The sequence below is a fragment of the Malus sylvestris genome, chromosome 3, assembly GCF_916048215.2.
Source record: "Malus sylvestris chromosome 3, drMalSylv7.2, whole genome shotgun sequence".
NCBI lineage: Eukaryota > Viridiplantae > Streptophyta > Magnoliopsida > Rosales > Rosaceae > Malus > Malus sylvestris.
The window spans coordinates 12,100,101-12,120,543 of NC_062262.1; the positions used below are offsets into that span (position 1 = coordinate 12,100,101).

General features: G+C 36.5%; 2 protein-coding genes across 2 annotated transcripts; one reads left to right on the top strand and one right to left on the bottom strand.

Moving 5' to 3' along the window:
- Positions 1-10,388: 10,388 nt before the first annotated feature.
- Positions 10,389-14,589, top strand: LOC126614952 (alpha-L-fucosidase 1). The gene is made up of 3 exons (XM_050282659.1): positions 10,389-11,112; positions 13,201-13,437; positions 13,702-14,589. The coding sequence occupies exons 1-3, from the start codon at positions 10,559-10,561 to the stop codon at positions 14,468-14,470; spliced, it is 1,560 nt and encodes a 519-aa protein (XP_050138616.1). The 5' UTR covers positions 10,389-10,558; the 3' UTR covers positions 14,471-14,589.
- Positions 14,590-16,542: 1,953 nt separating this feature from the next.
- On the bottom strand, positions 16,543-19,119 carry LOC126614953 (serine carboxypeptidase-like). The gene is made up of 8 exons (XM_050282660.1): positions 18,655-19,119; positions 18,372-18,540; positions 18,171-18,290; positions 17,899-18,042; positions 17,656-17,806; positions 17,442-17,533; positions 17,083-17,341; positions 16,543-16,982 (listed from the first exon to the last, which is right to left on the bottom strand). The coding sequence occupies exons 1-8, from the start codon at positions 19,011-19,013 to the stop codon at positions 16,726-16,728; spliced, it is 1,551 nt and encodes a 516-aa protein (XP_050138617.1). The 5' UTR covers positions 19,014-19,119; the 3' UTR covers positions 16,543-16,725.
- Positions 19,120-20,443: the final 1,324 nt, after the last annotated feature.

Here is a 20,443-nt window from a genome sequence, read left to right on the forward strand (position 1 = left end):
TTCTTGGCTATAAAACTACTAGTGAGGCCTAGGCTAATTTGGTAGATAGATTTGCTTCTGTTTATAAATCTAAGGTCAATCATCTTAAGACTAAGTTACATACAATACAAAAGGGTGTTGATTCAATTGATAAGTATTTGCTTCGACTAAATAATATAAAGGATTAGTTGAATGCTACAGGGGAAATGATTTCTAATAATGATATGATGATTGTTGGTTTAGCTAGTTTTCCAAAAGAGTATGCTATTATAAGAACTTTGATTCTAACTAGGGAATCTTCAATTACTTTGAAAGAATTTTGTGCACAACTACTGGGGGCTGAGAAAGAAATAGAATGAGAGATTAATACACTGTCACACAACATGTCTGCAATGCATGTTTAGGGGTCTAGATCTATGGTATTTGGCTCCTCTTCAAATCCACATAATTATAGTCATATTTCTGCAACAACTGGGGGAGTCTTAACTCAAATTCCATTTGGTACACCTTAACAGTTTCCACTAACACCACAAAATCTTGGAGCCTTTACTTTTCAGGTAGATTATCTTATTGTTTCACCACCATTTTTCCCCATGCCATCTACACCATCTCCATATTTTCCTTTGCCTCCATAGGAATATGGTTTTGTTGGCAATGCTGGTCCTAACTTTGGTCTTTGAAATCAGTCTTCTAATTTTGGGTTCAATAATGGTTCTAGGCCTTCAAATGGTAACATTTTCAAAGGCTCAAATAGTTTAAAAAAACAATAGTGGTTTCAAAGGGAGAAATTTCAATTCTAGTGGATTTAGACAAACTTCAATTCTAGAGGATTTAGACAAACTTGAAATAATGCAGGCTGGTTTGGTAACATTGATACAAGGGTGAATATTGTTATTGAGTGTCAGATTTGTAACAAAATGGGACATACTGCTACCAATTGTTTCCATAGAAATAGTTCTAACTCTAGTTCTAGATTTATGTTGGAATGCTAAATTTGTGGAAAGAGATGTCACTCGGCTCATGATTGCTATCATTGAGGGAACTATGTGTATCAGGGTCAACCACCACCACCATCTATGAATGCCATGATTGCTCAATAGAGTTCTCGGTTCTTTCCAAATGATGCTTGGATTGTAGATTATGGAGCTTTACACCATATAACTGCTGATGTTAGTGGTCTTACACAAGTGACACCATTTAAAGGCAACGACAACATCACTATTAGCAATGGTACACATTTACCAATCAAGACTGTTGGGTGTACTACACTCTAGACAAAGGATCATTCTCTAATTCTTAATAATGTTCTTCATATGCCTCATATTGCTAGAAGCTTAATGTCTGTTAAACAACTCTGTGTAGATAACAAGAGTTGGTTTATATGTGATGAATGTAATTTCTTTGTGTAGGATAAGAAGACAAATGAGATAATGTATGAAGGAAAGAGTAGGCCAATAGAGTTATTTCAAATTCCTGTGTTTCACTAAGCTGAACTACATCCAGTTCTGTTGCTTTGTTGGGAAAAATGACGAAGTCTAATATGTGGCAACAAAGGTTAGGGCACCCTTCCAATGAGATTCTGTCTTCAATGCTTCACCAATCTAGTATTTCCAATAGTATAGATGATTTGCATAATATGTGTAGTTCTTGTATCCAAGGAAAAATGTCAAGAATACCATTTCCAACTAAAACTGAGAAGTGTTTGTTTCCATGTAAAAAGGTTCACTAAGATGTTTGGAGACATTCTCCTGTCAAGTCTTTTGATGGATTTAGGTATTATGTACTCTTTGTGGATGAATATACAAGATACACTTGGGTATTTCCAATGTGTAATAAATATGATTTGTCTGTAATTTTTGTCAAATTTTATCAATATGTGCTAACTCAATTTGGGATACCCATAAAGTGCTTACAAACTGATGGTGGAGGAGAATATGTCAGTATAATGTTTAAAGAATTTCTTACTGCTAAAGGAATTGTTCAAATGTTGTCATGTCCTTACACTCAGCAAAATAGAATTGCTGAGAAGAAGCATAAACATATTGTTGAAACTGCTATCACCTTGCTAACTGAAGCTAGTTTATCTTTGGAGTTTTGGTACTTTGCATGTGCTCATTCTATGTTTCTCATTAATCAAATGCCTTGTAAGTCTCTGATGATGTCATCTCCATATAGTGTGTTGTATAAGAAACATCCAGAATTGAAAACAATGAAGATTTTTGGCACTGCATCTGGTTCTCTGTTCATTAGTCAATCTAAATATGCTAAAAAGTTGTTGGTTAAAGCAGGAATAAAGCATTGTAAGCCTACTTCAACACCATGTAAACCACACACCCAACTTCTTATTGCAAAAGGTACACCATTATCTGATCAAAGTCATTACAGATGGCTAGTAGGTGCTCTGCAATATTTAACATTTACTCGCCTAGATATTGCTTATTCAGTCAATAATATATGCCAATTTATGACAAATCCCATTGATTTACATTTTCACTTGGTAAAGCCCATACTGAGATATTTGAAAGGGACTCTGGATTGTGGTTTGAGGTAGACAAAGAGTGAAGATATCTCTATTAATGGTTTCTCAGATTCTGATCAGGCTGTTGATATTAACACAAAGAGGTCTATTACAGGCTATGTGGTGTTCTTAGGGACAAATCCAATATCATGGCAATCTAAAAAACAATCTACTGTGTCCAGAAGCTCCACTGAAGCAGAATATAAAGCCCTAGCTCATTGTGCAACTGATATGTTCTGGATTATATCACTCCTTAAAGACATTCATCAATTTTTGTCTTCTCCTCCTTGCTTGCAGTCTGACAATATTTCTACTCTTACAATCTATTCAAATCCAATGTTTCATTCCAAGATTAAACATTTAGATATTGGCTACCACTTTGTTAGGGAGAAAGTTCAAAAAGGTGATATCAAAGTTCAGTAATCCCAACCGATGAACAGGTTGCTTATATGTTTACTAAAGGATTGCATGGTCCTGTGTTTGTCAAACACTGTCATGCTCTTGGTTTGGGGTTTGTTGCTTAGTCTTCATCATCCTCTGTTGCCATTCCTTCATCACCTATTACTTCAGTATGAAGTTTTCAAAGTGCCCTTTTTCCATGGTTTCTCTATGCATGATTGCAAACTCAGCAGTGACATTCCCAACTTCATTTTAGAGCTATATACATACACTTGTCATGTTTGTATTGGTCTAGTTGGTTAAAGGTGGTTAAGGGTAGTTTTGTAATAAGTCATTGTATGGTTCCTATATAAACCCTTTTTACAACTCGTATAATTTTATCTTGCAATATAACAAATCTTTCACATTTCTTTGTCTCTAAATTTTTCCCGCTCTTCCTTTCTTCTTCATTGTTCGTCACCGACATATCATTGAGAGTTATCACTAACCTCATATATATAGATGAATAGTTAAAAATAAGGGACAAAATTTTTGGAATTTTCCACCCTTAGGTTGGAGATAGTCTAAGTGCCCATTGTAAGGCTAAATCCACCCATTCCCCCTTAGTGATGACATCGTTTGTTCAAAAAAAAAATAATAATAAAAAGGTTTATGTCTAACACATTGTTTCTTATGGATTCAAATTTTTATGGCGGCAATTGCATGCTTTCAAAATTCAAAATTTCATTTTTACTCATCACCCTACTTATTATGGTAAGATGAGTTTAAATTTTGAAATTTGTGTCTATCAACTAGACGGATATCAAAATTTAAACTCATTTAATGATCATAAATATGATACACTGAGCATCACCATCACTTGAGGGTAGTGAGCAAGAATATTTCAAATTCAAAATGTATAATTTAATCAAATAATGCACTTAATCAAAATTTTTAAAATTGTTTTCGTTATTTATTTAATGGCCAATTACGTTACTTAAAAACCATTCAACTCTAACATAATAAATTCAATAGACATTACCAAAACATTTAATTTATGTTTTCTCTATAATATGGGGTGTTGAGTGTTGACTGAGTCTAAATCAACAGACTCTTAACGATTCGCCCACCAAAATTAAAAAATTAGTGAGACAAGTGTCATTATCTACATTGACTGACTCTTAGTCTTGGACGTGCATGCTTTCTCTCTTCATCACTTTCTCAACGGCTGGCAAACTAAGTTAGACAAATGTTGCATGCTTGACAATTACAAATTTAATAACAAGTGAAGAGTCCTTCTAAAATGTTAGGTTCATTTAGACAGATTCTTTAAGGAAGGGATCTTCACCAAAATCCACATCACATCGAATTTCAATGATCTGAAATCATTTATTTTTTAAGTTGTACCTCATAGATCGTTCTTGCAAAATATTAGCAAAATCAGAAATATTTGAGGAATCTAATTGAATTCAAAGAAATTGACGAATATTATATTTGAATAAACATTGAAATTTAATCGTAACAATTAAATGAATAAATAGTTTTGGATTGAATTGAATTTTTGCATAAATGATCTATAAATCGAGACTTACAAAATAACCGGCTCAAATCGTTGAAGTTCAATGTGAAATGAGTCCTACAACAAATCCACATTTAATTTTTTTTAAAGATTTTTTCCTTTAAAGGGGCTGCCATTTGATAGTACTTGAAGCTTTTACCGGTCATAAATTAGTCCTACAACACTAATTTAGGAAGTTATCCCTACCCGTCGTAACTGTGGGAGGTATTGCAATCATCATTGCATCACTAGAAATTGAAATGAGTTTTATTTTTTAGGGCTGCTATTTTCATTCTAAAAAGTCATTATGCACTCAATTTTAGTAAGAAAAATAAATAAGAAAGAAGCGTATGATGAATATTTTGAAGTGTTAATAATAATTCTATGACTTTTCTTTATATAATTTCAATACAATTTTTTTTGCAAAAAAATTCAATACAAAATAAGGGGGCAAAGTATCGAATAGGATTTTTTTTTTTTTAGTACAATGATATATTTTATACTAAAGGGAATGAGAGTTCGGCTAAGCTACACCAATTGGCAACCTAATTTGGTATCAAATTCAATATCTACAAGATTCGAACCTAAAACCTCTCACTTACAAGTAAAAAAGAATACAACTAGACCGTGGTATTGAGTGACTATCGAATAGGGATTTTAAACTCTAAGCTTAAGTGTTGGAATATATGCTCACACATTTCTTCATTTTTGCCCATCAATTTGAATAAATTAAACCAAAATAATGGACATATATAATTCAATGGAAGTGTGTAGGAGAAGAAAAAAATGTGTATTTATCATTTCCTTAAATTTACCAATGCATAATCAAGATATATAGTACCTGAGAAAGCATATATCGGAGATCTCAAATGAAAGATACGTCTTTTTTATGCGTCCATTGAAGAATAGAATGGAGCAAAGATTGATGGGTATCGTCCTTGTGTGGCTGGGGAGAAAAAAGATGTATGTATAGGAGATGACACTAGTGTTAGTTTGTTCTAACTAGGGTTTGCTTTTACGCACTAAGTTAACAGTTAACAGTTCAAGTTCCTTAAGATATAACCCACATAATTTAAAATCAATCCAAACTAAAACCGCTGGTTTTTTATATGAACACCATGACTCACGTAGTATATCAAATTTACTTCTATTATAACATGTAACAATTTTTCATGCAGTGACTAATAAGTTCGAGTTGGTTTCATAACTTTAATTATTATTGATATGGAATCGTAATACCGTTTTAGCATGTCATTTAGTATAATAGATAAATAGTACTATTGCCTATGATCATATACAAAAACTCATGCTTTTATTGAAAATATGTATTCTATCACAAAAACATTTCCATAAAACTGTAAAGCAAAGATTGCAGGGTAATATTGCAGAACCGAACGTGAACTAGATTGCATTCTTTAACAACTCCTTAAATTTAGACATAAATTTGTATAAAAAACGAATTGATAGTTGGTAATATTCCCGTTGAGGCAAGATATAGGATATGTTACTTTATTCTAAAATAATTCAAGCAACTTATTCAGCTTATAGAACACAGAAGAAACGTAGAGAACAAAAGTCAAAGGAGTTCTTCTCCTAATCCTATATTGTATTTGACTGGGATCTTCCGCTCCAGGGATCCTATCAGCAACCTCGCTGTCTAGTTAGTGACGTCACAAGTTGCGACAGCCATGGCGGGAAGTATCCTTTTCAAGATTCGCGCTGCGGCCTCACCGCACGAAACGTGTCTTTATTCGGTGCATCGGTCTTCGTGTCCCCCGTGGCTGGAGTTTTCTAGGATTTCTTGTTACTGTGGTCCTTATTTGTACGTGATATTCAATCTCTCATTTTGTTTGAATGTCATGGTCGTATGACGGTATGAGTGAGCCAGGCTGGGAGAGCGAGGGAAGGAGGGAAGGAGGCAGTGGGATTTAGCTGTTGAATTTCATGGCAGTATTTGGGGTTGGTTGGTTTGCTGAGAATTGAGATTTGGTTCTCACCTTCAAGGATTACAGAGTTTGGGAAGAGGAACAAAAAGCAATCAATCAGTCAATCTCTCCGAAGCATTTAGGGAGCTAGAATTTGTATGTCAATGAAGGGATTTTCATGAGGAGTCTCGAATATTTTGAGTTTTTTAACCATTAATTTTTTTATTAAATTGAACGGTTAAAAACTTGGAAGTATTCTATTATAACTTTGAGAACATAACATTTTTTTTAATCAAGAAATACCCGAAACAAATGAACTACCTAGTTGTGCTACATCATTTTCAATTGGTCAACATGTTGTTCAATTTATTAAACAAGTTTATACATCTTTTACGCCCTTTTGTGGGGTTGTTGAGGTTGGTGTATATTTAGTTAGGGAGTTTGACATTGTGGTAGGAAAGAAGGTTAATTTGAAATTTTTCTATAGAAGGAATTCGTACTTGAAAAACTATAACTATGAATTCCTCAAATTTTAGTAGTGACCGAATATGCGTTGTTGTAAGCTTGAAGCTGTTAAAGAAGCAACTCATTTGATTGTGTTCATTAGTTAAGTATGAATATGTACTGAATCATTAACTTATTAATTTGACCAACTATACCATGTTTTTGGATCAATGTATTTTCAGTAAACTTTTAGATTTCATTTGGTTGGGATGAACTTCAAAGATTTTTTTTTAAATTTGCCGAGAAGGATAAATTTACTACAAAGGATTAGAAACTCTGTGCAAATTGCAATGAATATGGTTTGAAATCCATTTATTTTATTTGTTTCCATTGATTCTTATAAGTAATGCTAAGCAGATTAATTGCTTAGACCAAAATTATTAACCATGTGATTTGTTATCAATAAGAAATAAGTAGGTTAATCAACACTTTAATAATAATCTAATTATCAACAATCACGTCATATGGATTACAACATATGATTTAAATAGATGGCCTCTCTAACATTTCCCAATTCTTATTCAACTCAAGTATTGGTATACATCCTTGGAGTGTGATAGTCTAAACAAACAATAGTAGCTTTATTATAATTTCATGTCAATTCCTAAATTTGAAATCACTCCATTTAATCACTACAAGAAAAGTTGACATGCCACTATATTAGTTGTACATAATAAGGTGCGTAAGACTTTATCATAGTCACCAAACTATTGCTCCACTTTGATCTCCGCCTTCCACCAATTCAGGTAAACAAAATTTTGTTTCCTTTTTTTGGGACAGAATGGAGAATATAAAACAAATTAAGATGACATCATAATTAAAGATCTCCAAACACCAAGGTACAAGCACAGAAACTAAAACAAGCTTTGAATCAAATGGATAAATACAAACTCTGACCATACGAGGAGGATGGATTGGGTGCGCCATGAATTATACACAAGGAGGATTGAAGATGCATAAATCATTCCACCAAAACAGGTAGATAAAAATAAATTAATTAATTCCACCCACAAAGGTAGAATGAAAACCCTTTTCCACCCATAGAGGTGGACAAAAACACATAACTTGCATACCTCTATCACAGGTTTTAATTTTTTTTATCTACCTCTCACAATTGTTTTACTTTTATTTTTTATAAACTTATCATATTTGTTGTATATGGATTTTAAATTTTTTTTTTATGAGAAAGTAGATAAAGGCATTTGAAATTCAAATTTAACAAATTAAAATATATTTTTATTTTTACTTTAAGGGGCAAAATGAACATACCAACAAATCAAATGAAACTGGACTTGATCTGAAAGTAGGTGATTTTTTTGGATTTGGATCAAAATGCCCCTTTTTTTATATACAAGAAACTTTAGAGAATGAGAAAAGTAACAATAAAAACCTTGTGTGAATGTTTAAATACTCTTGACTACGATCTTAAGGTATCCTTGCTCAACAAAATCGATTTATGCCTCCAAATCTATACCAGCAGGTACCCTATTGCAAGCAATGCTAACAGCAACACTTTATGAGAAGGATTTGACGATTTGTATTTGTACCGTCGGACAAGAGTCGTGGGTAGGCTAGATACACTAGGTCATGCATGGCAGTATCCAAGATCTTTGAGCAAAAGTAGTGTCTCCTTTCACTCGTCTCCGACTCGATTTGTGGGTAAACGTGTTTCCTCTAGGTTTAGGCCCACCTCCAAAGAATATGTTTCATGGCACCATCGATCCTTCACCTTCAACCTTCCTTTTAACACATGATTCTTATATTCCCTCTAGGCCATGGGGTTTTCTCTAGTGCACATTTAACTTACACAATGGAATAAAAACCATGAGATTAATTGACCAAACAGTGCTCCAACGACTCTTGTTCTATTGTGTAACTTAGATGTGCAAATTTAATGTGTATTCGAGAATTTTCATTCTCTCTAGTCTCTAAAGCCTAGAGAAGTTTTTCAAGCTAAAACTTTTAATACAAAGTAATTGGTGAATTTCTCTGGAATTAGGGCATTCTTTTTCAACCTACTTAGTTCCAAGTTCAAACCCTCCTCTCTTCTTCTAATTAGAGATTAGTGTAGAAAATTACTTATACTAAAAAAAAAAAACCTTTCAAAACAAAAAATAAATAAATAAAAAAAAGGGTGCTTGCATTCATTAAAGTTGTGGTTCTAAAGCTTGGGCCTCATTATTATTTATTGTGGGTCAAAATATTGGCCTTGTTATTCTTTTGGGTCGAAAGCTTGGGCCATTTTAGTTCGTACAATCTATAGCATATGACCCGACACAAAAAGTAGAAAAAGAAGTTGATGCGAGCAATCAGGGAGAGATGGACAGTTTGAATCGGGTTGAAAAAGAATATCCTAACCACTTGAACAATCCACAACTTTCAGCAATTACAGTTGATTAAACCATACAGCCAATTCTTTTTTTTTTTTTTTGGTATAAACCATACAGCCGAATTCTTTGTGGTGAAATAATGGCTTTTGTCTACATGAGCTCGAAACCAAAATGGAAGCAAAACTACTAATAATTTAGTGGTGCGTTCTTGTCCTCACGTTTGCTATACCACATCAGACTGGCATGTATCCGTTCCCCCCAAGTCCGTGCCCATCTTTCTCACGGTACTCGTGACGACCTCTATTTGAAGGATGAAACACTTCCGGCCGGTTTGGTGGACCGGATGAAATTGGACTATAGAGATTGGTAAAGATATGTAAGATATGATTTGTGAATTCATAACTCATCATATCCGGTCATATCCATTTTACATTATGACATAACAAACAATGAACTGGACTCAATTTCATTTTAATTGGTTACAACCTATCCCAATCAGCCAACTAAACAGGCCATGTCGGACCAAACCAATTCACTTATTTTGTAAATTCATTCATTGTCTCATTGTCAATTTGTCATCACTAACTCCAACCCATTTTAATCGAGAAGAATTTATGGTGGTTTGATAATCACTTCATTTTTAATATTCTGTTTTTAGTTTATTCAACAACAAAAAATCCTGTTTTTAGTTTGAGCGTTGTTGTGCACTCCAAACGTTCTAGATATAGAAAGAAAAATACAGTTACAAAGAATGCATAATGAGTTTTTTTAGTTCAAATTTTTTTTTTTAACAACTAAAAACTTAAAACTCGTAATTTTCATTTTTCATTTTTTCCCCGCTACAACTAGACTAGTTGCCAATGAGCATTCAATTTTCATAAAAAGTGAAAACAAAACTCTTTGGCCATGAACTCTGGCTTGAGTGTCGATTCCATTTCGATTCATAATATACCTGATTATCAATCGACCTATAACTATTATAATTATATAAATCAATTGTGTGAACATCCCTCCCACCACATGATACAAGTTACACTACTATTGCACATACAACTCTCCAGCTACATTTTTTTTATTGTAATCATGCTCATACCATCTGGAAGAAATTTTTTTTCAGTGCGACGATCAAACGCAATGCAAGATTTTTCAAGTCAACCCGCTTGATTCCCATTCCCATGCCTTCTCCTTTAATCATTGTCTAACAAGTAACAACCACCCCCCTCTTTGCTTTTGCTTTGCGACAACATCATCTCATAACCCATCTAACCACTCTTTAGATCCAAATAAATATTAAAAACACAAAAACAAAAACAAAACAAAAGGCTAGTCTGCAACTGAGAAACTCCCCCAGCTTCTCCCACCCACCATGAACAAGAAGAAGTCAACTTCCCAACTTACCCTTTTCGTCTTCCTCTCACTCTCTCTCACTTTCTGCTTTTCTTCTTCCCCAACACCCAGAAAGCCACCTCCTCTTCCCATTTTGCCCCTCCCCTCTTCCCCGCAGCTCCAATGGCAGCTCGGCCACATGGCAATGTTCCTCCACTTCGGACCCAACACCTTCACGGATTCCGAGTGGGGCACCGGCCACGTCGACCCCTCGGTCTTCAACCCCGCCAAGCTCAACGCCGCTCAGTGGGTCCGAGTCGCCAAAGACTCGGGCTTTTCGCGCGTAATTCTCACCGCCAAACACCACGACGGGTTCTGCTTGTGGCCAACTGAGTACACCAACTACTCCGTGAGCTCCAGCCCATGGAGGAGTGGCGGCGGTGACGTCGTTGGTGAGCTGGCGGCGGCGGCTAGGGACGCGGGTATTGGATTGGGACTTTACCTTTCGCCGTGGGATCGGCACGAACCGTGCTATGGGAAGACTTTGGAGTACAATGAGTTCTATATGGGTCAAATGACAGAATTGCTCACAAGGTAACTTGTATTTTATTTTTTCATGAATTTTGGGTGTATATTTAGAGTTTCTGTGAATTGGGTTTGTTTGATTTTATTGATCGATTATTTTCTCTTGCTTTTGTGGTGTTGTTGTATGTTTGATCAAGCTTGAATCTGTGAATAATGGCCTGCATTGGGTGATTTAAATTGTCTGCAATTTTTGTTATCTTATTGAATTTTGTTTTCATTTTTTTATTAAGCAATCTTACCTCTTGTCTTACTGTGTGGTTCTGGAATTGTGTTCTGCAATTTTGAAGTCTAAAGGATTGTTTGGTATCCTTCTGGGATCCTATTGTTTGTCTCTGAAACTAATGAGTACAAAGTAATTTAGCTACGTTCATCGTTTTTGAAAACAAAAAAATTGGATCCAAGAAGGATACTAAACAGGTTCTAAAAGTTGTGTGCTTTTATGAGTTAATCACGGGTAATGTAAACTGCATTCTCAGTTTTCTGCATGATGGTGAAGTGGCAAGCCTAAGCCCCAACAAAAGCAAAGAAACTGTCATCTTCTAGAATACAAAGTAAAGGAGGAACGTCTTTAACAACTTCAATGCCCTAAGGAAGAGAGCTTCTGATAGAAGCAAGGTCATGAGTAGCATGGTTCTCTTGCACTTATCGATCGATTTGAGTAAGAGATGGTTTACGTCAATTTCCTTAGTCACCGTAGTCACAGTTGCTAGAGAGCACTTTCAACATCAATAGGTATGAGTCCTTTGTCCCAAGTTAGTTGTAGACCAAAGCGTAGGCCCCATAGCTCCGCCTCAATTATACTTCCAACACCGATAGTAGCAGTAAAACCAAACAACCAGCAACCGTAAGAGCCTCTTAAAAGACTCTTTCGGAAAACTTCCATCCATGTTTAGCTTACACCTTCCAGAAGTATGAGGAACCAATGCATTTTGACCACAGCCCTAACAGGTTTACCTCCCAAAGATTGATTTCCCTCGTACCATTCCCTTGAACATTGCAGAATGATATTGAAACTGACATTAGGAGGCTCAAACTAGGATTAAACACACGATTACACCTCCATTTCCGACAATAAAAGGTCGTACCCAGTGCACAAGGCTCCCGCTTTACGCAGGGTCTGGGAGAGGTGAATGTCGGCTAGCTTTACCCCCATTTATGGAGAGACTGCTCCCAAGTCTCAAACCCGAGACCTACCGCTCATGGGCGAAGGCACTTGCCATCGCCAAAAAAAAATTATCAAACACCACCTTCCAAGGCAACTTATGTAAAGTACACTTGCTTTTCAGATTAAATAAAATCCAATCACAAAGGCATAGAATAAAAGTGCATGACCTCTTAAGGATTTTGCATGACATTTCCGTACTTTGAGAGCATATTGATAACTGCACAGCAAGTGTTCCAAAGTTTCAGAACTTGAAGGACTTCTAGGACAACAAGGACTAGTAGTTAATCTTCTTTTAAACCTCTGCATGGTAGGTGAGAAGCTTTCCATGTCCTACTGGCCACAAAAAAAAAAGTTCTTATTCTAGGAGGAACCTGAAGCTTCTAAACGAAACTGCATTTCCACTCTAAGAACTCTTCGAACAAATACAAATAAGCAGAATTTCCTGAAAAAACACCACTTTTAGCAAAAAGGGGTACCTCTCCATGTGTTAGAGCAGGAATCAAGTCAGAATTATACACACTAGGACTAGAAGTCTCAGTTTTTACCATTTACAACCTGAGCCCTTTTTTTGGTAAAATAATGGGTTTCGGTTTATAATTTCATGTTCTGTGCAATTCAGCCTGTACGTGCTCTCTTAAATGGAATTGATCTGTATTTTGTCACAATATTATTGGCTACAACTTGATATTTGTGATGTTTGTTTTAACTGGTTGTTGTTGTTGGGGCTTGGTTTCCTTATCAAGGTTTATGTTCTAATTCATCTGTGGTTGTTCAACTTGGCTGATTCTGCTTTGGCCAAAAAAAAACTTGGCCGAGGCTGCCATTCCGAGAAGTCGTTTGAATTTTTTCTTGTTTGATTTATGATGAATTACTTGGACAAATATTCAAAGACTTGGCGTTGTTTTTTGAACTTTTTATAAATTTCGAAACAGGTATGGAGAGATTAAGGAGGTTTGGTTGGATGGTGCAAAGGGGGAAGGGGAGAAGGACATGGAATATTTCTTTGATTCTTGGTTCAGTCTCATTCACCAACACCAGCCCGGGGCTGTCATTTTTTCTGATGCCGGTCCTGACACCAGGTGGGTTGGGGATGAAGCTGGCGTTGCTGGGTCTACTTGTTGGTCCCTTTTCAATCGGAGTGATGCCAAGATTGGCGACACTGATTACCAGTGAGTTCACTCTTCTAACTTCCATTATCTTTTCTTTGTTGTTCTAGCAGTTGGATAAATATATGTATATATGCATTTAAATGTTTGCAATGCAATCAGACAACACACATCTACTTACCTGCACTGGTTATATATGCTTAAAAGATCCTGCGTGGGTCAGTAAGAGAACCCGTGAGGCTGCAACCAGCACCTTTCTCTCTATGCACTTTATTATCTTCTCCAAAGTATCGAAGCAATGAGTTAATACGGTGGCCTATATAACAGATACTCAAATGGAGGAGATCCCTTTGGGCATGATTGGGTACCAGCTGAGTGCGATGTTTCAATCAGGCCTGGTTGGTTTTGGCATTCGTTGGAAGTTCCAAAATCCGCCAGGACCCTTCTTGACCTATACTACAAATCGACTGGAAGAAACTGTCTCTTGTTACTCAATGTACCTCCAAACACTTCAGGTCTCATATCTGCAGAAGATATTCAAGTGCTTCAAGAATTCAATGACCTCCGGAAGTCGATATTCTCATATAATCTGGCCAAAACGGCCCTTATCAACGCGAGCAGTACACGAGGAGGCAGTAACAATTCTTGGTTCACCCCCAGTAATGTCGTTCAAGAAGGTATTGATTCATATTGGGCTCCTGAGGGAAACCAGTCGAAATGGGTTCTATCCTTGAACCTTCAAAAATTAGTGTCATTCAACATTCTGCAAGTTCAAGAGCCAATTCAAATGGGACAGCGAGTTATCGAGTTCCATCTTGAGGTCCTGAATGAGGAGAGGAAGTGGAATAAAGTCATCAACGGAACCACAATCGGATATCAGAGGCTTCTGCAGTTTCCAACCGTAAAATCTCAGTACTTGAGGTTTGTTATTGACAAGTCCCGGGCAGACCCGCTTATCTCGTACCTGGGTTTATATATCGATCGATATTCGATTTTGAGCAACTTATCTCATACAACCTCACACGCAAGCAGAAATCGCAGTCAAATTCTTAATTACCATATCGAATCCAACCATTCCCAGGTTGCTGCAATATAGTGTTTGTATGTTTTGCATTGCATGTAAATACACCTTCATCAGTTTTTCTCCTTCTTTTTTCCTGATGGAATAAAATTCATTGTCAAGATACTTCTGATATGAATTCTTCATTTTCGTTTTGTTGTTTTGGATTGCACAATCTCTAATTCAGCAAATTATAAATGAAAATTCCAAATTCGCGACAACTCAATCCCAGCCCTCTGAACCCGGACGAAAGCAGTCACTACGCAGAAAAGTATATTAGGTCCCTCTACGATTACCAAACGCTGCATTTGTTACTTCTCCCTGCTTTGTAAGCATTCGGAAAGACCGTGATGGGCTTGGATTCCTTTTTTCGGTCAAACTCTTGGGTTTGGGCTTAGGTTGCAAATGGTTGTTAACTTAAGTAACGTGTTGTGTTAAAAATTTGTTATTGTTTTTAAACAACTTTAACGAAAAACCACATTTTTATACTAAAATGTCAATTATGATACTATTCACTTTACCCTTTATTTTATTCTTATAGTTAAAACTCAAAGTTTTCAAGCCATTTTCATTAGTTTTTTTTATTTTTTATTTTTTATAACATTTTTGGTGGTGTAGGCAATTGAAAGATAGTTTGGTACTGTTGTGTTTTTTTTTTAAAAATGCTTCTGCTGTGATGTAAGAATAAATAGTTGTAAAATGAAGTTGTTGAGTGTTTGATAAACTTTTTTTTTTTTGTAAAAGTGATTTTAACAAAAAAAAAAAAAAATAGTATCCGAGTGTTTGGTAAACTTTTATATGAATTGCTGTGAATATGTTAAATGACTAAAAATGATATGATATATAAGGGTGTGATATCCACACACCCCTAAAAATGTTTCACCCTTTTGACTTCGCCAAGTTTCACCCTTTTGCTGGTAAATCCTCCTTTCACACCTTAAATTTTCACCACACCCCCAAATCCATTTACATTAGTAACTGTGAATGTTTGTGTGTTTTTATCTTTTCACTGTGCAGGAATAAACACTAATCAAATTTTAATCCTTTGTTTTGACAATGCGATATTCTATTTTAAGCTACTCTAATTACGTGGATTTCGAGCTCGGGTCCAATGGTCGGTCGTACCCAGTGCACAAGGCTCCCGCTTTACGCAGGGTCTAGGAGAGGTGAATGTCGGCTAGCCTTACCCCCATTTATGGAGAGGCTGCTCCCAAGTCTCGAACCCAAGACCTACCGCTCATGGACGAAGGCACTTGCCATCGCAAAATTTAATCTTGATGTTCCCACTTTGACTTATCTTTTGATGCTTTCGTAGTCAACTGCAATGTGGTATTACTTTGGAGATATAATGTCAAAGCAACTTTTTATTAGCAGCCATATGCTTTTTTTAGGTCTTTCGTATTCTGCCATGATTGGCTTTTTATGTTCATCTTCAAGAAGTTTCATCGATCACTTTTTGAAACTTGCCTTGATTTTCGACACCTACAATTATCGTTTTCCAGCAATGATTTACGTCGTTGGGTTGCTCCATTTCTACCTACTTTGTATTTCTGTTTTGGGATGTTTCGTGCAGCTGCTAATGCTAGTAGAATTCTGGACGGAGAGAAGTTTAGACTGACACTATCCAAACCAAAGACCGGGAATGCACAACATCTGCGAGCGGTCCAAGTTATTCCATTGAGATCTGGTTTTCAGCCAGCAGTTGTGAGCTTGAGGCAATTGTATGGTGTAAGAAGCTCTTGACTGTTTTTTTTTTATCTACTGTATGCTATGTGCTTGCAAATACTACTGATTGGCTTTTGTTATTTTCATCGATATTGAATTGCACTGCGTTCTCAAAGCACATAGCACGCGTTAATGCCCAATCATGATACATCTGTGATGGTATTTTAGTTGCCTGCCTACGTACTAGGAAAAATTAAGCCAATGGTTCCAATTTAGGTGTGTTTGTATAGCAAGTTGGCAACGACGCAGAAAGTCATGGCCTTTTGCATGGTTCTCCAAAGAATCATCTACCCAATTTTGCTGTGTAGTTGTCAACTTTTGAAAGAATGTGCAGGCTTTGCGAATACTAGGTCAGTCGAATTTCCAAAAGACAAGGAACACCGTTAAAAAGGATGAAATAGTATAGTGAACCGTTTTTTGTATAAACCCGGACTCTATATTGGGATATTTTTTGCCTGTCAAAGCAAGCATGGTAACTATAGCTATGGACAAGTATATCATAAGTATTCCTGCCCAACAGACACCATCTTGAAAACCAAGTGTTTTCAGGCTAGGATCTGAGGCTATCAGTTGGGAGCAACTCTTTTGGCTGACTCAGCCACGGCCAGATTTCCTTGCATCCAGTTTGTAAGCATCTGTAGTGCAGCTTCCGGTTGATCCATTGGAACCATATGACCAGCATTATGAACCTTGAGGAAAGCTAGAGGTCCATAGCTTTTTAGCAGTCCTGCTTCTGCACCCGCAACCTTGAATGGAACAGTTTGTGCTGCTACGAATGCTTTCTGACCGGACCATTCCATGGCATGAGCCCAATTTGAATTCCCTACGAAATAGAGAGACATCATGATATGAAAATTACCGAAAGTACATTGTCCTCGCTAATACATGCAACATGAGTTTTTTGCTGAAACAAAGAAGCTCACCAAGCCAATTGCAGATGAGATCATACTCCCCAGCATACACAAGCAACTTTATTCCATCTTCAAGGAGGGCAGGAATTCCCACTTCCAGATTTCTCATCCAGTCATTCAGCATAGCATCATATACCACAGAGCTGCATGACACAAACTCGATGTCCCCAACTCCTAGGGCATCCCTAACCGTTTGTTTGTTCAAGAATGTCTCCATGTTTGAGAAGTCATAGCACAAGCTCCCCTCACATTGCTTCCTAATATCATAGTACTGCACATACCCGAAACAAAGTAGATTCTTAGCATACTTGGATTTACTTTCTTAGAACTTATAGCTGTGACGATGATGAGGGGTTTTCCGCTTCGCTTACATTTATACCGCTATTTCTTTGCATTATCTGGCTAAATATGCTGTTGCAAATACTTAACGACTCCTCACAAGCATCTCCACTCTTAGAGGCGTCTGATAGTTTCAGATATCAGGAAATTCACGAGTCAGATAATCTTGTACAACGACCATTAAATCTCATACGAGATTGTAATCAACAGGTATGTGAAGAACAGAGGAAATGAAGAGGAAAATACCGCAAGCCTTCACTGACTCTTCACAGTCTGGAATTATCTGCGATATAGTGTCGTAGTCTGCTTTAGTAATCAACTTCATTTGCAGTGCATAATCAGTGTATGCCTTGTACTGGATTCCCGGATTGGTCAACCCATTACCTATGGCGAAACCCTGTCCAACCGTAGGAGATAAAACAGATCAGATCAGAGCGACCATGACGAAGCAATCAAATGCAGTCAGTCCATTGTAACTATTAGGGATACCTTGAGGTTTATGTGATTCCCTTCCTTTGCTTTATTTCCTTTGTTAACCCGAGAAGCAAGCGCGGGAACATAGTGCCCAGCATATGACTCTCCGGTGATGTAGAAGTCATTTTTCGCGAATTCAGGATGTAGAGCGAAAAATCCCTGTCATCATGAAGAGAAGCTCGTAAATTTAAGGTCAGTTTAGCGACAATAGTTCACTCGTGCGTGAACAGTTATCATTCGTGATGCATCAACGACGATTGTATGTAACATGAGATAATCATTAGGACCTGCAGAAAATCATATAAGTCGTTGCTGACGCCTGCTTCATCATGAGGAATGTCACTCGAATTTGTAGTATAGCTGAAACCAGTTCCAACAGGTTGGTCGACGTAAAGAATGTTTGATGCCTGCCAAACAAGAACTTGTTCAGAAACATAAAGAAGCGAAAACCGATAAGAAAAAACACCTTGTCCAAACCATTACAGCACCTTGTCCCAGCCATAGTTATTCCAAGTGAGTGACAAGTTGTTTTGAATGTGAAAAGGACCATTTTCATAGAACAGAGCCAGTTCACTGCTACATCCCGGCCCTCCGGTCAACCATATCACAACAGGGTCGTTCTTGTTAATCCTTGATTCGAAAAATAAGTAGAACAACCTGCAAAAAGTAATCGGATTCAAATAAAATCCAGTCCAAGAATTTCCGAGTTTTCGATTTCCCAACTCAAATTTGATTCATAGTGCAATTCAAGACCAACCCTTTTTCTCTTACCTTGCACCTTCCGAATGGGGAAGGCGGTAGTAGCCGGCGTGGTGACCAAGATCTTTAGCGGAAGGACCGGAAGCGGCGTCAAGAAAAGGCATTTTGAACTGCTTCTCCACAATCTGAACACCAGCATCTGCCTCAGCATCCAACGAAGGTTTACGGGACAAAATGTTAACATCATCCTTTGGGAACAGGTTGAGGGCTCTGATGAACTTCTCAGCCTGGCCTTTAGCGGAGAAGGCAGGGGAAGACAAGGGAAGGTGGCCGCTGGCGGGGTTCAATGCAGATGATGAAAGTGGAAGGAGGAGAAGGAAAAGGAAAAGAGAAGAGAGGGAAATGGGAGAGAAAGTAGAAGGAGATGCCATTGTTGCTGGTGTTTTTTTGCTTGTATGGGAAGAAAAGTGTGGGGTTTGGAGGGAATATATATAGTGTTGGATGCAAACAGAGTTGGGTGATAAGGCTAAAGAATGGACATTGGAGTATGAGATGTCCAAGCCAATGTGGTGGAGGTGGAGGAAAGATTGAGGTAACGGCCTTTGTTTTTATTATTATTTTTAAATTATTTTTGGGTTTTAAAAATTAATTAATTAATTAATTTGGCTGGTAACTCTTAATTCTTATTAACTTTTTGTTCTTTACTTATTGTCTTCGTGCTTTTTTCCAAAATATAAATCATAGGCATTGAATCGCGTTTAAACAAGGATCAACAGCTCATTATTTTCATTGACCAGAAAAAAAAAGGATCATTATTTTGTTTGCTTTGAGCTATGAAACCATAATTTGTTAGTTTTTAATCAAAAGATTATTGCTTGAAAGGGAAGAAACTTTCAAACTTCTCAATTAATACTCTAGTCTTCTCTTCTTTGTTTTTCATTGCATTATGTTTAATTGATATTGAATGAATGATATTTGAGAAATATTATTTTTTTAATTGACAAATGATGAGATATTTACAAAAAGAATTTTTAGCCAAAATGGTTTATGAGATTGTTATAACTCTTCATCTTGGTCTTTGACATTGAAAATCGATAAAGTAGTCTCTGAGTTTGTCCACCGTAAATCATGTGGGTTCTTACGCGTCTGTTAATATCCTTGTTAAGTGGAGCTGTTGGTTTGACAAAAATACCCTTAAAAGGTAGTAACGTGGTCGTTCCCGTGACAATGTAACAATGATATTGACAATTTTTTCACGAAATGATGAAACTGATTTAATACGACAAACTCAGGGATCACTTCTATCATTTTCAACGGCATGGATCAATGATGAGTTATGTCAATCTCATGAACTACTTTGACCAAAAAAAACTTTACAAAAATTAGTTGTACAACATATACTTATCATTTGAAACTTATCAAAATAAGCCATAATGAGCTACAAAGTAGAATTGACCTCTTTAGAAATATATAGCATGCTTGTATTTGTGTGAGTCGAACCTGATATTGTAATATTTGGGAATTTAATAAATGAGATTTGAGAAATCATCATACCCCACCAACCAAAAAAGAGAGAAAAAGAAGGGGATGCAAGAAAAGAAATTGTTATTAGCACTCCAAAATCTCATTTGGCACTCCAAATTTTCTATAATTAGAAAGAAAAATACATTTGTGAGGAATGTAGAATGAGATTTTTGGAGTGCTAATAACATTTCCCTTAAAAAAAAAAGAGAGACAAAAACAAATAAAAGAGGAACTAAGGTCCCATCTCTCACACGTTTAAGAAAAAAATAAATAATAAATAAATAAAAGTTTAGGCAGTTAACCACTTTATACTTTATTTTTTCACAAATATATTTTC

Excerpts from the sequence above, each read along its gene's own strand:
- LOC126614952 (XM_050282659.1), top strand. The coding sequence starts at position 10,559 with ATGAACAAGAAGAAGTCAACTTCCCAACTTACCCTTTTCGTCTTCCTC. Across the intron at positions 11,113-13,200 it reads ATGACAGAATTGCTCACAAG|GTATGGAGAGATTAAGGAGG; the intron begins GTAACTTGTATT and ends ATTTCGAAACAG. Across the intron at positions 13,438-13,701 it reads ATTGGCGACACTGATTACCA|ATACTCAAATGGAGGAGATC; the intron begins GTGAGTTCACTC and ends CCTATATAACAG.
- LOC126614953 (XM_050282660.1), bottom strand. The coding sequence starts at position 19,013 with ATGGCATCTCCTTCTACTTTCTCTCCCATTTCCCTCTCTTCTCTTTTC. Across the intron at positions 18,541-18,654 it reads CCCCATTCGGAAGGTGCAAG|GTTGTTCTACTTATTTTTCG; the intron begins GTAAGAGAAAAA and ends TACTTTTTGCAG. Across the intron at positions 16,983-17,082 it reads TCTCATCTGCAATTGGCTTG|GGAATTCAAATTGGGCTCAT; the intron begins GTGAGCTTCTTT and ends TCTATTTCGTAG.